The 19,230-nt window shown below is 43.0% G+C and overlaps 1 protein-coding gene across 8 annotated transcripts in view; it reads left to right on the top strand.

The window, feature by feature from the left end:
* Positions 1–19,230, top strand: part of GRIA1 (glutamate ionotropic receptor AMPA type subunit 1) — a 333,609-nt gene that overhangs the window by 210,587 nt on the left and 103,792 nt on the right. For all 8 annotated transcript variants that reach the window (XM_088475695.1, XM_088475691.1, XM_088475690.1 and 5 more), the window contains exons 6-8: positions 4,333–4,494; positions 15,016–15,183; positions 15,942–16,046. In XM_088475695.1, the coding sequence (XP_088331821.1) occupies positions 4,333–4,494; positions 15,016–15,183; positions 15,942–16,046 (435 nt within the window). The remainder of the gene's footprint in view (positions 1–4,332; positions 4,495–15,015; positions 15,184–15,941; positions 16,047–19,230) is intronic.

Below are 19,230 nucleotides of genomic sequence, written 5' to 3'. Positions count from 1 at the left end.
CCTGTAGGCTTCCCTCTTTCTGTACTTTTACATGCCTTCCATCACTTTCTTGCTGTCACAACTCATGGATGGATATTGGATTCTTACCTGTACTTCAGGATTGGCTAATACCCAGTACAAAGGTGCGGAGTCTAACCAGCCGGTGGTATTCCCCAGGGACCTCTGCAAGGGGGTTTGAATTTAGCTGCACCCAACACGCAGGTTGTGGCACTCCAACTAGGTTGCCTAGTACGGGTGCTGGAGTACACTGCAGTGTAAAAGGGAGCACACCGTGAGGTGCACAAGTGTAGTCGACAAGCCGGGTCAGAAACAGACGGATGGAACAGTACCGGGGATTAGACTGAATCAGGTCACTGAGTATAGCCAAGGTCAAACCGGATTGCCAAACACAGAATCAATGGATCAGACACAATCAGGTCACTACAAATAGCCTAGGTCAGGAACAGATGTCAGGATACACTTATGTCAAAACACTGGAGATAGGTTAGCCTAGTCACTTTTGGCACGCCTGCCCCTTTAAATTTTCACACAGAACAGCACACCCCCCCCCCCGGGGAGCTGCGGCTGCCTGCACACTGCCGCTGGATGCCGAGGAGGACACAGCAGTGAGCGCTGGGGACTCCCCGCTCCTAGCCCTGCTGCTTATCAGCTCTGCCGGACACAGTAGGTGTGTGCCGGTGTACAGTGCGCTGTGACACTTGCCATACAAAGCAGTTCACACTATATTCCACTGAATCAGAACATACCTCTTCAAGGGGTCTATTTACTGAGCAGTGTTAGGAGACTGAGTGAAAAGTGAAAAGAAAGTGATAAGGTGCCAGCCAATCAGCTCCCAACTGTCTTTTCAAACACAGCCTGAGAGATGACAGTTGGGAGCTGATTGGCTGGCACCTTATCATCTTCTAACCACTTTTCAATCTGTCTCCTAACAGTGCTTAGTAAATAGACCCCTACGTCTTTTGAAATTGGTAATCATTTGTGAAAAAATGGTAAGTCACGTTACATGAAATAAAACTACCATTATTAATATGCGAGCACAAGATGAAAAGCAATTCAATATCTCTATAAAAAATCCACACACATATTAAGAAGAAAATGCAAGATGATTTTCTCTGACCATAGTGTAAGTGAATATTTTTAAAAAGAATGGTGCTGAGTAACTCACGTTACACGTTACACATTTTGGGTTAGATTTAATAAATATGTTCCTCCTTAACACACTTTCAAAATTTACTTGAAAAACTATCATGAAAAGCATTCATGCTCTTTCAATTGCATTATAAGGCATTTATAAATATCAATAATAATGTTTTTTTTACCTTGAAGTTGGTAAAATGTTTCCACCTTGAAGAAATTCAGCATGTGCTCTGTCCACAAGCATTTACCAGAGGTAATCAGCTGGTTTTGGAGGGAAAAATTACTGCTGCCAACATGACTCTAGGGAAATATGCAGAGACAAAATTCCCAAAGAAATTTTAATTTTTTCACAACCAGTTCCCTATATACAGTACATGGAATGACCCACATGACCAGCAACAATATTCATGTAGGATGGAACACTTAAACGAAGCTCAGTTGATATAACGGGGCCTAATGTGTGTCAAGACACATTCCCCCTTCACCATTACACCACAACCACCAGTCTGAACCATTGTCACATGGCAGTAAGGCTCTATATATTTATATCTGACCCTGGCATCTGTATGTCACAGCAGAAATTGAGATTCATGAAACCAGGAAACATTTGTTCCAGTCTCTTGTCCTTAGCTGACAGGATTGGTCTTTTGCTACTGTAGCTCATTTTCTTCATGTTTTGAAGCGCTGTGTGTTCAAAGGGGATGTAGTCAGTATTCCGACAGTCAGGATGCTGGCAGACACAATATCGACAGCGACATCCCGACTGTCACAATCCTGACAGACCACAGACATAAGTATTAGGGTCATAGGTCGCCTATTGTTAGGGGTATGGTTAGGCTGCGGGATGGGAGGGTTAGGGTTAGGCTGCGGGAGGGGTGGGTTAGGGTTAGAGTAAGGGTTATAATACTTACAAAAATCTGTCGGCATCCTGAACATCGGGATCCCGTACCCAAACCATTCAAAGATGCACTTGTGCATCCTGTCAGCTTGAACCAACCTGGCTACTCTCCTCTGACCTCTCTCATTAACAAGGTATATTACCCCACAGAACAGCCACTTTCTGGATAGTATGTTTTGTGCACCATTCCCTTTAAACTCTAGAGCCTGTTGTGCGTGAAAATCCAAGATCAGCAGTTGCCGACATACTCAAACCAATAGTCATTCCATGGATAAAGTCACTTAGATTACATTTCTTCCCCATTCTGGTGATTGGTGTGAGCAACAGCTGAACCTTTTGACCATGTCCTTATGCTTTTATGAATCGAGTTAATGAGTAGGTGTACCTTATATAGTGGCAACTGAGTGTATTTTAATAATTAATACACAGTGTTTTTGTAATTATGCCTATATGTAAGGTAATGGTACAATTAAACTGGACACTAATCGGATATATTTGCAAGGCAAGCCGCAATTTGTTTACAGGTTTATCCTGAGTAAGAGTCTAGCATTCATTGGTTCATGCAAGCAGCAATTGTTTCCTATATCTAGTACCATTGTCTCATCTAATCCTTATACCGACTTAACATACATTGTTTCCTTAATAGTTAGTATCTATTTGCAATGTAACAATAGTTGGTTCTGTCATGTAATCTATTTTGAAAGGCTCAGAGGTATATTTACTAAAGTGAGAGTTTTTAGAAGTGGAGATGTTGCCCATAGCAACCAATCAGATTATAGCTATTATCTTCTAGAACGTTCTAGTTGAATGCTAAGTAGAATCTGATGGTTTCTATGGGCAACATCTTCATTTTTAAAAACTCTCACTTTAGAAAATATACCCCTTAGAATAATTAGTTATCTTGAACTTAAAATGCCGATACATATTAGTTGGGCTCTTGTTATCCATCTTCTTCCGCTACACATATTGGGCCTGATTCTGAATCAGATGCATTGGTGAAAACTGACGCATCTCTCATACTCTAGTCCACAGGTTCTCATTCATCTGAATCGCAAAACACGATACGCGCATGCATCGGATGAGGTGACTAAAGTCACAAGTGGGTGCGTGCTGCATCTTGTGCAAATGGAAACCAGCGTGAAGTAGGCGTTTCAAGACGCACATTGGCGTCTTGACTATTTCTCATGGGAGTGCTGTGGGCGTGTATGTACATCTCCATACAATTCTGAGTCGTCATACGTACATGAGAGGGAGCCTGTTTCAGACAGATCACTCGCACCTACCATGGGGCTGGTGCAAGTGTCGATACTAGAACAGCGGACGGGACAGGCTTGCACTTTCAGATGCACAGATTTGTGACTTAGGGCCTGATTCAGTAAGGATCGCAACTGCAGTTACGCATGCTATCGGCTGATTGGTTTGTTCTGCGCATGCACATGCATCGCAGTTCGCGTGCGCGAACCAACCACTGCGATCGCGACTGTGATTGCAGAGACTACACAGACCCATTGCAGAGCAATTGACAGGAAGTACCATTTGTGGGAGGTGACAAGAGGTGGTCGGCAAAATGCAGGCATGCCAGGGCGTTTGAACGCCATTACAGGGGCGTGCATAAATTATCCACTAAGATGGCATACGCAGCTTGAGCTCTCATTGCGTACTGGAAGGTTAGCAATTTCTGAATAAGGTCTGACCTTGGTCAAGTGTGTGTGAGGCTCCCATTGTACTCAATGTTACCGATCTTTTCGCAGTCTTGCAAAATATTACGGAAATGTGTAAGGTAAGGTAAGCGTCCTTATGTTGTAGTGCTGCGACAACATAGCGATCGCATTGAATTAGCATATCATCACTGTCAGACTACGTGCGTAATCACAGCCACGATTACAATTGCGATCCAACCTGAATCAGGCCCTTAGTTGGGATGACTGTCACTTTAGCATACGAAAGTGAGTACAATGCTGCAGCCATGAAGAAAAGCGGCACCAAAAGCGTATGACCCAGAACCAGCTCCACTGCCTGTAGCCATAGTTAAAGTTGGTGGTAATAGAAAAACTGATAGCAGATTAGATCAGCAAAATGACCACAGCAGCACACAGTATTTTCTGAGATATTATACACTTGAGTAATTGTTTATGTGACTACAGCATGTAATAGCGACAGGAGGCTACAGGCTAAGAGTTAGATAATGGACACAGTAATGATATTAGACTGCCGTCACGCTGATGCATGAAGACTCTGGGTGGGAATCTTACCGCTATATGAAACCTTGTTCATACATTCTACTTGTTCACTTTCAGGGTTTTATGGACATTGAATTGCAGAAGTTCAAAGAAGCAGGAGCTAATGTGACGGGATTTCAGCTGGTCAACTACACAGACAGCAGGGTGTCTCAGATATTGCAGCAGTGGAAAACCTATGACGGCCGAGAACAACCTCGTGTAGACTGGAAGAAACCAAAGGCAAGCAGTTACTACTATTATCAGCCAGTTGTTTAAATTGACTCTGCCACACTTAATGTATACTCACTTGCTAAATATGGCGGAGGTAGACATTTTAAAAGCTTGGTGAAAAAAGGATTTGAGTCCAGCCAGAGCCCTTTCTGTGTGCACATGGGTTTCCTCCAGATGCTCATGTTACCTCCCACCAGGGATATGTTTTGAATAAAGTGGACCTGGAAAATATTCTGAAAGCTCAGTCATGTGGTAGGTGTAGCCATATTGCCATTAGCTGGAGTCAAATCAACCATAGGCGGGTTCCCGATATGGGTACCGCCATACAGACACATATGCGAGTGATCAATACGTAAGGCTGCCTCACAGCGCTGGGGTAAAGAGTTTGATTCACATCTAGGTCATGATCTGTGTGATGCTTTTATGAATAAGGGGAAAATATTTAAACTTTTAAAGAGCGGAAAAGTAGACAAGTGGAGAAGCTGTCCATAGCAACCAATGAACTACTATCTAGCATTTATCAAGTACATTCTATGAAAAGATAGGTAGAAGCTACACACACTCCCCCACTATTTAGAAGCTTTTATATATCTCCCCTTAGTCTCACAATAGCTCTAGATTTATTCCATAACTACATTTCTTTGCTGTTGCTTTTCCTGCTACATCTGCTGAAAATTTGCGTCAAGCTTCTACTGTATCTGTATAATGTGGTCTGTCCTGCCATCGGCTCCGACTGTGGGGACTTAAGGGAAAGGACGGCCCACCCAGAGAATTGGCCAGATATGCTGTGGTTGGGAGTCAAGTATAGATGTTGTGGCTGGTGTATGTGTAGGGAGGGAGGGGGTCCAATATGCTTCTATAACTGTAATGGGACAATGAAGTCCTTAGTGTAAAATGTATCACATGCCTTAATACAGGTCATGGAAATCATTTGCTTTCACTGACTGTTAAACATCCCATAACAGAGCATTTTCAAAACTAAGGGGTCTATATACTAAGCCTTGGAGAGAGATGAAGTGGACGTAGATAAAGTACCAACCAATCAGCTCCTGTCACTTTACATGCAGTGTTAGATGCATACGCTCGCTCCCAGCATATGCAAATTCGGCAAAGTGACGGCTTGGCAGGCGATCGCACGGCAAGGCATAAGCACGCCCACTATGTCTTGGCGTGCGATCGCTTTGTGTATGTAGACACCCACCAGCCTGTCTTAAGACGCCCACTTGCGCATGTCATCTCTAGGAAGTGTATGTAACCATCGGTACATCGGTTACCATTGGAGGCGATTGCAGCGCTTGAGGTAGACCCTACCCCACCGCAAGCACTGCGATCAGTGCTGACTGAAATACAAACAAGTGACGTGTACAATGACACATCTTTGCTAATTATGCACACCCATAAAACGCCATTAAGACGCCCAGACACTCCTGCGTTCGCACATCCACTCCCCGGTTCACAAGCACCTTCCCCTGTTACCACCCACAAAGCAGCGTCCAGTCTGTGTACTACGAGCGCACGATTCCCGGACGCAGTGACTGGTTTGCGCATGCGTATTTTGCTGCATACGCATGTAGACGGGTGACAATCGCCCATAGCGTGCGTCCGCTGCTTAGCGAATGGGTATGAAACGGGCCCTTTATCTCTGTCCACTTTATCTCTCTCCAAGGCTTAGTAAATAGACTCCCAAGTCGTGACACAAGTTACATCCCTGTTCTAAATTATATTTTAAGAGAGTGACATAACTACTCTAACAAAATATCATATGAATACTCATGGGCTTTAGTACTGCTCTCCCAGGAGAACTTAGTGTGTCTCCCAGATATTCCAAGAGACACACAAAGTTTGGGGAGTTCTCCTGGGCAAACAGGGCATCCTCCTGGATCTCACAAGGAGGGGCAGAGGCAACCCTCTGCAGGTGTCACTTGGAATTTGCCTCCTGTATCTCTCAGAAAGGAGGCGAGTATGGGATACGTTACACAGGATATTTACATATTGCATATTCATGTAATATACTAAAATAATATGTTGTACAGTAAAATTATATTTATAATATTTATATGCAACCCCCACAATTTCTAAGAAGTGATCTACTATTTGGACAACATTGAGATACAGGGATATGAAAGCATATTATCATGTATCACATCCACAACATGGTCTGCCCTCTATTTAGGTTGTCATAACAACAGACATTTGAAAGATTGTTATTATCATTGACAACACGTGGGAGAGACATGTTCCTCCCCATATCCTGTATTTAGTAATGTTACCCGTTTTAATTTCTACCACCCCCATGCAAGGACCGATGAGTCACTGCATGTACCTGTCATACCACTTATCTAAGCAGAACTCATAGTCTTATGAAGCAGCCATTTCACTGCCATTTATATACCACTATTCAACATATTCTTATCTGTGCCCTGGAAAATCCCCAAAGCAAGGTATGCAATGAAGGATTATACATTAAATCTTATATATTATTATGCCTTTTACAAACTACTTTTATAAAGAAGTTATCATGCATAATTTTAAAGTAACTTTTTTGTAGGGTTATCAGCAGGTGAATTGTCCATTTTCGTAATGAGTTAAGCTCGACAGTAACCATTCCTCATAGACCTCGGGGTATTCAAGCTATAAAATAAAATAAAGTAACAACAGCGAATGTTTCACAAAATGTATTTTATAGTTTATACACAATTATTCTGGACCCGTCATTCACCAGGTCACTTTTGTCCACCCCCCCTCCCGTTTATTTCCCTTTTTCTAGTTACTCCTATCCCCCTCTTCTTCGTGGTTCTTCAGCATTATGTCCTGATTCTGTAATCTGTCATCTGTTTTTTAATACATTCATGCTTCTTAATATATTCATGTCTGTTTGCTTCCCCTTTTATATGTTCCTCTGTTTTCTCCATCATCCACTGCTCCTCCCCCCTTTTCGTTTCTCCATTTCCTCCACAATTTCCTTCAACTCCCTCTTTTACCTTATTCTTCATCCCGATATGGCCGCTACTTTATTATTCTCACCTGCTCTTCCTATGTCACCAATTATCTCCCTTCCTCCATACCCACACATGCGTGAGTTCCTCCACTGCCGCAGTCATGTTTCAGGTCATCTCCATCTACTGGTATGCTGGGTTGTCCGCCTGTGTCTCGCCCCTTAGTCCCTGCTTCCCCTACATCTAATCCCACACAAGTTTTAGTGCGGCTCTACAGCTGGCACATCCTTCTTTTTTCCCTCTATTCTTCCACCATGGGTCATCCGTCTGAGTGCAGATTGCAGCGGCAGTGAGGATTGGAGCTGTTAAATGGGTTCATATTGAAGCTCCCAATAATTATGGCAGAGAAAGGACATCTTACTAATATATATATATATATATATATATATATATATATATACAGTCAGGTGCATAAATATTGGGACATTGACAGAATTTTCATATTTTGGCCTCTATTCACCACCGCAATGGCTTTGAAATTAAACAAACAAGATGTGCTTTACCTGCAGTCTTTCAGATATAATTTGAGGGTAATTACATCCAAATCAGGTGAACGGTGTAGGAATTACAACGGTTTCTATATGTGCCTCCCACTTTTAAGGGGCCAAAAGTAATGGGACTATCAACTCAAAAGCTATTTCATGGACAGGTGTGGGCTATTCCCTCGTTATTTCATTATCAATTAAGCAGGTAAAAGGTCTGGAGATGATTCTAAGTGTGACATTTGTATTTGGAATCAGTTGCTGTCGACTCTCAATATGAGATCCAAAGAGCTGTCACTATTACATCCAAATCAGGTGAAAGGTGTAGGAATTACAACGGTTTCTATATGTGCCTCCCACTTTTTAAGGGGCCAAAAGTAATGGGACAAACTAAACAATCCTAAATCTAACTTTCACTTTTTAATACTTTGTTGCAAATCCTTTGCAGGCAATTACAGCCTGAAGTCTGGAACGCATAGACATCACCAGACGCTGGGTTTCATCCCTGGTGATGCTCTGCCAGGCCTCTACTGCAAATGTCTTCAGTTCCTGCTTGTTCTTGGGGCATTTTCCCTTCAGTTTTGTCTTCATCAAGTGAAATGCATGCTCAATCGGATTCAGGTCAGGGGATTGACTTGGCCATTGCATAACATTACACTTTTTAGCCTTAAAAAAACTTTTTGGTTGCTTTTGCAGTATGCTTCGGGTCATTGTCCATCTGCACTGTGAAGCGCCATCCAATGAGTTCTGAAGCATTTGACTGAATATGAGCATTTAAAATTGCCCGAAACACTTCGGAATTAATTCTGCTGCTTTTGTCAGCAGTCACATCATCAATAAATACAAGGGAACCAGTTCCATTGGCAGCCATACATGCCCACACCATACCACTACCACCACCATGCTTCACTGATGAGGTGGTATGTTTTGGATCATGAGCAATTCCTTTCCTTCTCAATACTCTTCTCTTCCCATCACTCTGGTACAAGTTGATCTTTGTCTCATCTGTCCATAGGATGTTGTTCCAGAACTGTAATGGCTTTTTTAGATGTTGTTTGGCAAACTCTAATCTGGTCTTCCTGTTTTTGTGGCTCACCAATGGTTTACATCTTGTGGTGAACCCTCTATATTCACTCTTGTGAAGTCTTCTCTTGATTGTTGACTTTGACACATATACACCTACCTCTTGGAAAGTGTTCTTGATTTGGCCAACTGTTGGGAAGGGGTTTTTCTTCACCAGGGAAATAATTCTTCTGTCATCCACCACAGATGTTTTCCGTGGTCTTCCGGGTCTTTTGGTGTTGCTGAGCTCTCCGGTGCGTTCTTTATTTTTAAGAATGTTCCAAACAGTTGATTTGGCCACACCTAATGTTTTTGCTATCTCTCTGATGGCTTTGTTTTGATTTTTTAGCCTAATGATGGCTTGCTTCACTGATAGTGACAGCTCTTTGGATCTCATATTGAGAGTTGACAGCAACTGATTCCAAATGCAAATGTCACACCTAGAATCAACTGCAGACCTTTTACCTGCTTAATTGATAATGAAATAACAAGGTAATAGCCCGCACCTGTGCATGAAATAACTTTTGAGTTGATAGTCCCATTACTTTTGGCCCCTTAAAAAGTGGGAGGCACATATAGAAACCGTTGTAATTCCTACACCGTTCACCTTATTTGGATGTAATTACCCTCAAATTAAATCTGAAAGTCTGCAGTTAAAGCTCATCTTGTGGTGGTGAATAGAGGCCAGAATATGAAAATTCTGTCAATGTCCCAATATTTATGCACCTGACTGTATATATTTATGCAATGGACAGCGGCTCTCACGGGCCTGTGAAATCTCAGTCTCAGCCTATTTGTACATTGATTACAAGCCCTGTGAGTGCCACTGTACATTGCACATGTTTACCTATTGTCCATTACAGAGGGCACCTGGACCATTTGTTATACCTTCAGGCTTCTCTCAGATAAGAGGTTCTTGTTCTCTGTTTCTTGTGAGCAGATTTTGGCCCTCATTCAGAGCCGGACGCTCTGAGCAGAGCGCTCGCTCTGAATGAGGGCCGTCCTCCATAAAAATGGAGCGTCCTCCTGGACGCTCGTATAGCTGTGGGTCACCACCCACAGCACATACGAGCGTGCAGGATGATGGTCGCGATGGTCTTAACCATCGTGACCATCGCCAGTGTGACCAGAAGCCTGTGGTCGGGTTTTTCGACCACAAGCCCTGGAGTGATTAGTGGGGCCGGCTTCTGACGGTAGGCGTTCCCTTGGGAACGCCTCCGTCTGGCAGGCACGCCCCACGGCACGCCCACCAAAGGGGGCGTGCTGTCAATCAACATCAACAGCACGCCCCCTTTGATCAGACACAACGAGCGTAGGAAAGTCCTTCGCTCGTCGCGTCTGGCGCATGCGCACCACGGAGCTCCCTCCGTCGTGCGCATGCGCAATGCACACCATCGACCCACTTGCGAGCGGACAGCCGCTTGCGAGTGGGTCTGAATGAGGCCCTTTGTGAAGTTTTTTTTTTCCAAAAATAGCAAAATTTATCATAGCGATACTACACCCCTGGGCTTCCCAGTACCTCAACTTAAGTTAAGTAACCTAGGCAAATAGTTGTTGAAGGATGCACCCTTTTATTGTATATAAATACACACAAACCACAGTAATAGCAAAAATCCAACAACTCCAGTGTGTCCCCCATGGGCCTCCCTCACTCGTCAGCTTACTTGTAGGAACATGTGATGTTTGGCTCCAACATGTCTGCTAAAGCAGGATTCAACTCAGTGTGACACATTTTTGGATGTGCATAGATGCAGGAACAAGGAGACATATTAAAGTATGTTTACACAATAGTAACATTGTATGCAACATATCTTTGCAACATTTAAGGGACATAAACTATATACACAATACAATATAGGCAATGTTAAATACAGTTTGGACGAAGAAGGAGTGACCAGCATACTATACCCCTACTTACAAGGTCCTTACATCCCCATCTTAACTCCACTCAATGTTTAATGGAAATCATTGTGCTAGTTAATGGAACTTTCTGGTAAAACTCTGGATATTTGAAATAGTTGTTCATCATATAGATAAATATTGAAAAAAGCTATGTTGCTGAAATTTTATGTATAGATTCCCTTTTTCTGTGGTTTTCTATGGAAAAGGGGTTTAATCATACCTTCTTTCAAATCAACAAACATATTTAAGAAGACATTGCAAAAATGATGGCATTGGTGGCAGCCAGGTAACTTTGGGACTCCATCCCCGGTGCCTAACCCTAACCCTCACCCTAATTGCCTAAAACTAACCCCGCTACCTAACCCTAACACCCCGATACTTACCTTTGAGATGCCAGCAGTCGGGATACTGGTGCCGGGATCTCAACCTGTCGGAATTTCTGCACCGGTATGCAGACTGTCAGCATCCCACACGCCAGGATGCTGATTACATTCCCTTCAGATGGTAGGGGGAGGCAGCAAACCACTGCACAAGGGCAATCTTATTTGTTAAAACAACCCTGGCTAAATGGCTGTTTATTTTCATAGCTTATAGAGAACATATGTATGAAACAATATATTAGAGAATAATAGTTTTAAGAGGCATTAGGAATACTTAATGGCAGTATCTGTCAATCATCACTCCACAATGGTAGCAATGTTCTATTTTTGTTTATGTGGCTAGCTGGGCATGATGGAGAAATGTAGTTCAGCTGCATCTATGGCTTTCCATTTACATTGTACTGTAATTCTGTAAAATTATTCACTGCTCTGGAACATCAGTCTACTACATATAAAGTTATTTTTGACCATCTAATAGACAACCATTATTTTCACCTGGCAAACTGTGCTAAGAGTTTAACCCTCCTGCATTTCCAGCACAGCAGCCTTAGGACAGTGCCCTATTTATCACAATCATGTTATCTGTAAAAAGACCTTGTTTACTTACAAGCACCTCGTCCCCTGCAATTTTGACATTGTTCTTATAGGCATAGAGGTTAATGGCATATATTTCCCTGACTGATTTCAACATCAAAGCAAAGGATTTTGGATATGTTGAAGTATAAAAGGTAACTTACAAAAGTGCTGCACAAGAGCCTTCATTTTGCATATGCCACTTGCACCAAGTTATGTGTAAATGTGTCTGATTAAGCAATATGCATAGATTTTACATGTGAAAATGGTAACATTTGCTAGGGTGCTAACTGTTGCATCTCTTGGTGGTACCAGATGGGTAGAAGATGTGAAGGTCTATCGGGCCTGAGTACTAGTTACTAGTGGACATGGCCAAGTGGGTAAAGGAAATAGCCATACCCTGTTCTGAATACTGGGGTTTTCTTTACACTGTGCGTCATCCTGCTGAAAGGGATGTGGTCACACCGATTTGGACACGGGGCTGGGTAATTTGTAACCACTCCCACCTCTTCTCTGTGCCCATGGCATGAATATGTCTTGTGATGCATCTACTTGCAAATGTGAGATTTACTTTTATGGAATAAGATTATTTACATAAGGTTGCTTCCTGCTTAGCCTTTTCTTCCTGTAGAAGGACTTAGGATGCCTTTTGCAACTTCCATGTGTGCTTAATAGGAGGAAGCCCATTTTATATATTTACATATATTGGCAGATGTTCTGGGAGACTCCTGAATTTATAGTGTACTCCCAATTACGTCATTACATGTGGGTGTACTTGCCACTTGGATCTCTCCTAAGGGATCTCCCAAAAGAGAGATTATTAGAAATATTCCAACATTAAAGTGATATATGTAATAGGACAGTAATCTTATCACCTCACTTTCATGATTAGTTTAAGACCAAAATGAGGCTAACCCGAGCTGTACTCTAGGAGGAGAAGAATAGTTGAAGTGAATGAAGTTGGTATAAAGGATAGACTCTATAGTGGCATTTTCATTCTTTTCACGTGCACACTTCTAGTCAGACCCATAAACCCATATACATTTTCCGTAGATTCATTTTTTGGTGGCATCCACAGAACCGGAATGTGGAGTAATAGCTGATAATGGGACACACACACACATGCACGCACCTACGCGTTTTGCACATTCGTAAATAACCTTTGCAGAAAATTTCCATTAATCCCCTAATTAACCATACAACGGAACAGTATTATGCAAACATCTGTGATTTTTACATCCCAGGCCTGCAGATTCACTTCTTCATGTGTATTTCCACTTATCTTGGCCATCAGGGCACAGGAAAATATCACAACATATAACATATAATTAGAGATGTGCACGGACCCTGTGTTTTGGTTTTGGATCCAGATTCATCTTCGTGCTTTGGTTTTCGCTTTGCAAAACCACCCTTGCATGTTTTGGTTATGGTTTTGAATCTGTACAACTTAAAATTGTGCGCCGACCCCTGTATTTTGGTTTTGGATCTGGATCTCCCCTGGTTTTGAATCTGGATTGGTTTTGCCAAAACCCCACCCTCTCTGTTTTGTTTTCGGGGTTATGTTCTGGATCTGGATTTTTCTTAAAAAAAAAAAAAAAACAGCTACAATCACATAAAATTGGCCTTTTTTTGTTCCTACACTATTAATAACCTCAACAACATTCATTTCCACTCATTCCCAGTCTATTCTGAACACCTCACACCTCACAATATTGTTTTTAGGCCAAAAGGTTGCACCGAGGTAGCTGGATGACTATGCTAAGCGACACAAGTGGGCAGCACAAACATGTGGCCCATCTAGGTGTGGCACTGCAGTGGCAGACAGGAAGCCAGTCAGAGTTATGGTGCCCATTTGCATGTTACATGGACCCAGGAGATCTGTGCTGCATGCATCTGTTGTGATTGACACAGACCTCGACGGGGTCCGTGAGACCTGTCTGTGCTTCCGCCGGTAAAAAAAAAACCTGTGTAAAAAAAAAAAAAAAAATGGCGTGCCCCCCCCCCCAAAAAAGAGCAACCATCCCCAGCATTAGTGACCCAGTGCTGGGTGTGCTTAAATACAGGGGACAAACTACGTAAGGGTCCCCTGTACTTAAGCACCGGGCTAGTCAGAACCAGCTATGGTTGCCAAAATATGGGGGGACAACCAACGTTAGGGGTCCCCCGTATTCTGCACAATCAGCACTGGGCTCTGATCCGGCCCTGGTTCTGGAAATACAGGGTAAAAAAATGAGTAGGGTTCCCCTGTATCTTCCAGAACCAGCACCAAACTTTTTCTAGCGGGGGGCTGATGCCACAGCCAGGGGAGCCCTTTCACCAGGCCCCCCCAGCTGCCAGCATCAGCCCTGACCGCTAGTCAGCCCAGGTCGGGGATCCCTGGAGAGCTGGGGACCCCCCCAATAAAGGGGTCCCCCTCTCCAGGGCACCCCAGGCTGATAGCCCAGGGCTATCCCCGCCACCCGTGGTGGCGGTGGGTGGCGGGTTGATTGTGTGGTGTGGTGTAAATAAATAATAACAAACATTGTCTTTACAAGTAGAACTGCAGGTCCCAGCAAGCCTGCCCCACATGCTGGTACTTGGAGAACCACAAGTACCAGCATGCAGGGCATTAAGGGCCCACTAGTACCTGTAGTTCACCTGTAAAAAAATGTTTAAAAAAAACACAGGACACACACACCGTGACAGTATAAGTTTAATAAACATACATGCACTCACACATGTACACACACATAAACACAAACATGAACACATACTCACCTATATATCCCTGTAGCTATCGGTCCACTTGTCCGGTAAAGTATCCAATGGTGGACCTGTGAAAATAAACCATACTCACCATCTCCTATGCAAGGTTCTGTCCTCTTCGTTCCAAAGTAGGCATCCCACGGACTTGACAAATAAAAAAAACGAAACTCCCGATCCATGTACTTAAGTACCTTTCAGTAGAACGGTACTTCCCGAATGACAGCTTAGCAGCGGGATACCACCATGGAAACCCCACCGCTAAGCGTTCATTGGCTGAGAGAGGTCATCCCCCATCTCTTAGTCAAAGTTTGTGATAATGTGTAATATATTGCATTTGCAGGTTTTGTAATGTCAAGCTGGTATTTAATGCTCTTCATTTTGTTTGTGTAGTACACCTCTGCCCTAACTTACGATGGTGTTCGTGTAATGTATGAAGCCTTCCAGAACCTAAGGAAACAAAGGATAGACATCTCCCGTCGTGGTAATGCTGGAGAATGCTTGGCCAATCCCGCTGTTCCATGGGGACAGGGAATAGACATACAGAGAGCATTACAACAGGTATGTAAGGGGAAAACCTGCATAAAACAGATCTATACTAATAGTAGATAATTATAAAACATAGGGGCAATTTAAGTAAAGTCTAACAAATTAGGTTTTTTTTTTCTTTCGGTTAGGCAAACTAGTGCAAGAGACCACAGTCCCCATTATGCTCAGCCCCCATAATAGCTAAAGACAAAGGGGTAAAGTGTTTGCAGGGACAGTTTTCTATTGCAAGCATTGTCATTAAGTCATCTGTTATTGATGCGAGAAGCACAGTCATTATAATAATTATATAATTAAACCGAAGTTTTGCAACTTTTGAAATCTGGAGAACGCAAGCTGAGAAAAATAACATTACACCAAATTGGATTATCAGTTGAATATATTATTTTGGTATGTCAAGTGTTTGGAACTTTTATAGTGGATGGGTTTGTAGAAGACTTTACAGTGTACAGTACCAGTGACCAACCATTGACTAGATGGTAGTAGATACAGACTTTACTATGAATTTGGCCTTACTGTAACTGCCACTCCATAAGTGTTTAATTATAAAAATGAAATAAAAAATCTTGGTGTACCCTGTAATGTGAACTAAAGCCTACTCCATCTGTTTGATGCGTTGTTCTAAATCTAGTACTTCCAAATAACTTATTGTTTCAGAAAACATTTTGGGGATGGTCTAGTAGGTAAAACTCTAATGACAAACAATACACATCTTTGATTGTTTAAAATAGTTTTTATTATATTGCTATATTATTGTGGTATCTTTTGATAAGGTTCGAATGGAAGGGTTGTCTGGAAATGTCCAGTTTAATGAGAAGGGACGTCGGACAAACTATACATTGCACGTGCTGGAGCTAAAACATAAAGGTATCAGACAGGTAAGATTATAAAGAGGGGACAAATGAAGTTTAGAGCTTCATATACAGCAAATGTACCTGCAAATATACAAAAAAAAATTCTTGATAGCTGACTGAAATAACTGATTGTTTTATCTAGTCAACTGACTGCATTATGGGCCTGATTCAGAGCTGCTCGCTCTGACAGAACGCTCGCTCTGAATCAGGGCCGGGCTTCTTTTTTTTTTTGGAGCGGCCTCTTGGCCGCTCACATAGCTGAGGGTGACCACCGGAAGCTCTCCACTGACATCACCCGTGATGTCAGTGGGGCCACCCCCAAATGGCAAGCGTTCCCTCGGGAACGCCTCCATTTGGGCAGCCACCCCCCTGGCCCGCCCACCAAAGGGGGCGAGCTGTCACTCAACATCGACAGCTCGCCCCCTTTGGTGCGAGACCCGGAGCGACTGATTGCCTGTCGCTAGCCGAGTCTCGCGCATGCGCTCGACGGAGTCGGCTCCGTCGTGCGCATGCTTTGTGGGCCACCATCGACCTGGTTGAGAGCGCTCAGCGCTCGCGACCGGGTCTGAATCAGGCCCTATGTTCTTTAAAGTATGTCATGTGATTGTATATTTTAATTTTAATAGTGTTTTTCATTTGGTGTATGCGTGTCTGTGTTTTTTTCTGTATCTTTTAGTCTTTAAAGCCCTTGGTTTGACTCTTTAACCCATTATTTTGACTTACAGTATTTAACTGTCTGACTTCCCACCTTTATGCTGTCATAAAAAAACAAAACAATTCACTATTCAAAAGGCTTATTACAGTATGGGTGTGTAGGGTACAAAAAATGCCATTGAGATGGTTTTAAACGCTTTATAATAGAACGTAAACTTATTGTATTTCGGCTGATCCAGCGTGTGATTTTGTGTAATAAAGGCAGGACAGAGGGGCCGAGAGGAGCGGGTACTAATTACCTGGGCACAGGCTTGATAGAGGGGGCCCAGGTCCACCACCCTTTTTCCTCCACCAACCTGTCAGCGGCTACAGTCTGTGTCTCCTTGGCCCAGCACATTCTGCTGTGTACTGGGCTGCGGTAGGACCACGGAGGCTGCTGCCACTGATCAGCAGCAGCGGTCTGCGTCTGCTCTGGCTGGGGGGAGGTAATGATCACACAGAACCCCCCCACCCAGATTTGCCCCATGCTGAGGGGCACTTTTTTTTTGTAAAGATGGTGTGGCCACACCTACTTACCTTAGGCCACGTAGCCCATATTACCCGTGCCTGGCAAAGCTCTTTGCGGCGATGCACAGAGGCAATACACATAGATTTTGCAAAGCATGATGGGTAGTATTGATAGAGTCTGCAAAAATTAGCAGAACTGAGGTTTGGGAGAATTCATCTCTGCCAGGGCCACAGGTCCACAATCCTTCTTATTCCCACATTAGCAGTTGGGAGTAAGTGAGGTTCACACAGCAATGCATCAGATTCTAAGGGGCATAATTATCAAAAAATATTTGTAACAAAACACTCGTTTCCAGCTAGTACCTGCAAATATTATGTATGTATGTACGTTTTTGACTGCAAAATGTTTTCATGGGGGCAGCTAAAATACTGAATTTACTAAAGCTTGATCATAGCTCCTATCACTGCATGTGTTTTTTGACACATCTGGGCGATAAGCAATTTCTTATTGCCGCTGTAAGCGGTGATAAGAAATTAGACCTATTGTTACCAAGCCCTGATAGTTAATAAATATGCCCCTAAATTAGATGCTGACTGCTTAGAGGCATTGGAACCTGTTTGTTAGATAAGCCCCAATTACAGTAATGAAGTTGATTTATTTTTTGTCAACACAATAAATAATCGCTTATGAAAGCAGTTTAACAAAAAAAATATCACCAGTACAGCAAGCAAGACTACTGTAAGCATTTTTGGTTTTGCCGGGCCAATTTTTACAGATGTTTGCCTGATTGAGGTGTCTTGTCAACTCACACACACTTAGTGGAAATTATATTAACATTTGGGCTTTCAGTTTCACTAACATGGAACAATGAATAGTTTCATAATAATATCCCATTTATTAAATAAAAAACAAAGCACTAATTTATTATTATAGTGGTTTTTTGCTATCATGAGATACTTGTTACATAGGTTTCCCTATGCCTAACCCTAACCTCCCCCCTGGGGTGCCTAACCCAAACCCCCCCTTACCCTAGCCTAACCCTAACCTCCCGGGGGGGTGCCTAACCCTAAGTCCCCATGAGAGCCCTAAACCTAACCCACCCACCCCTGCGGCTGTCTGGGCCCGGCCCCCAGCTTACCTTTGTTCGGTATGCCGGGCGTCGGTCTTCCGGCATATGGTTAATGACAGGCATCAAGTTTTCAACGCCTGTCATTAGTACCACGCCGGGATTAGACAGTCTGGAAGCCGGCGCTCAGCATTTAGACCGTCGGCTTCCAGACTACATCCCATTGTAAGTTCTCTCAAACTGTAGGTTTCCCCAGCGTGGGAGCTCAAGGGTTCAGACAATTGGTTTGAATGGCGAAGTTGTGGTGGACATACACTGTCAAATTATTGGCCAGCAATCATCTGATCGGAATGATTATTGAACAGTGAATTGCCGCGATCACTCAGTAATAATCGGTCTGTCAGACTTGCAAAATCGTCCAACATGTTCAACAGATCCGATAATTGGTTTTGCCGCATCTGACAACAGCCCAACAGCTCCCTTTTACCTTCTCAGGGGAGGAACGTGGAAATGATTTCTCCCCATAAGAGGACCGCAGATATTGTGGCCATACCCTGGACATATCTCACAGTGTATGGCCGTGATATATGATGGATTTCAACTTGTCAGATAAGAAGTAGTCTGTCTATCTCTCTGATATTTACCTGAATGTGTATGCCCAGCATTAGGCACTAAAGTACAGGTTGTTCCCAAATGAAAACTCATTTAAAATATATATGCGAGTAATAAATACTGGCAAGCGAATCAATCGCATGTGAACCTCGGGATCAATCTGTGGAAGCAAATTCTTTCTGCTAATAACTGATAAGTTATCAAAAAAGCAGCACGTACAACGGAAAATTCCTAACCTGCCACATACAATTTAAAATATCATCAATTCTGTAAAGAAATTGAGTATATTTACATATGTTTGTGCAAGTGTTCCATTGAGCTTTTTCAATGAATTCCTTACTTTAGACCTGTCCGTTAAGGTTCACATC

Source organism: Taudactylus pleione, unplaced genomic scaffold, assembly GCF_031769625.1.
Source record: "Taudactylus pleione unplaced genomic scaffold, aTauple2 ptg000176l, whole genome shotgun sequence".
NCBI lineage: Eukaryota > Metazoa > Chordata > Amphibia > Anura > Myobatrachidae > Taudactylus > Taudactylus pleione.
Note: the sequence above shows the minus strand (reverse complement) of the source record. Positions and strands in the feature narration are given on the sequence as shown.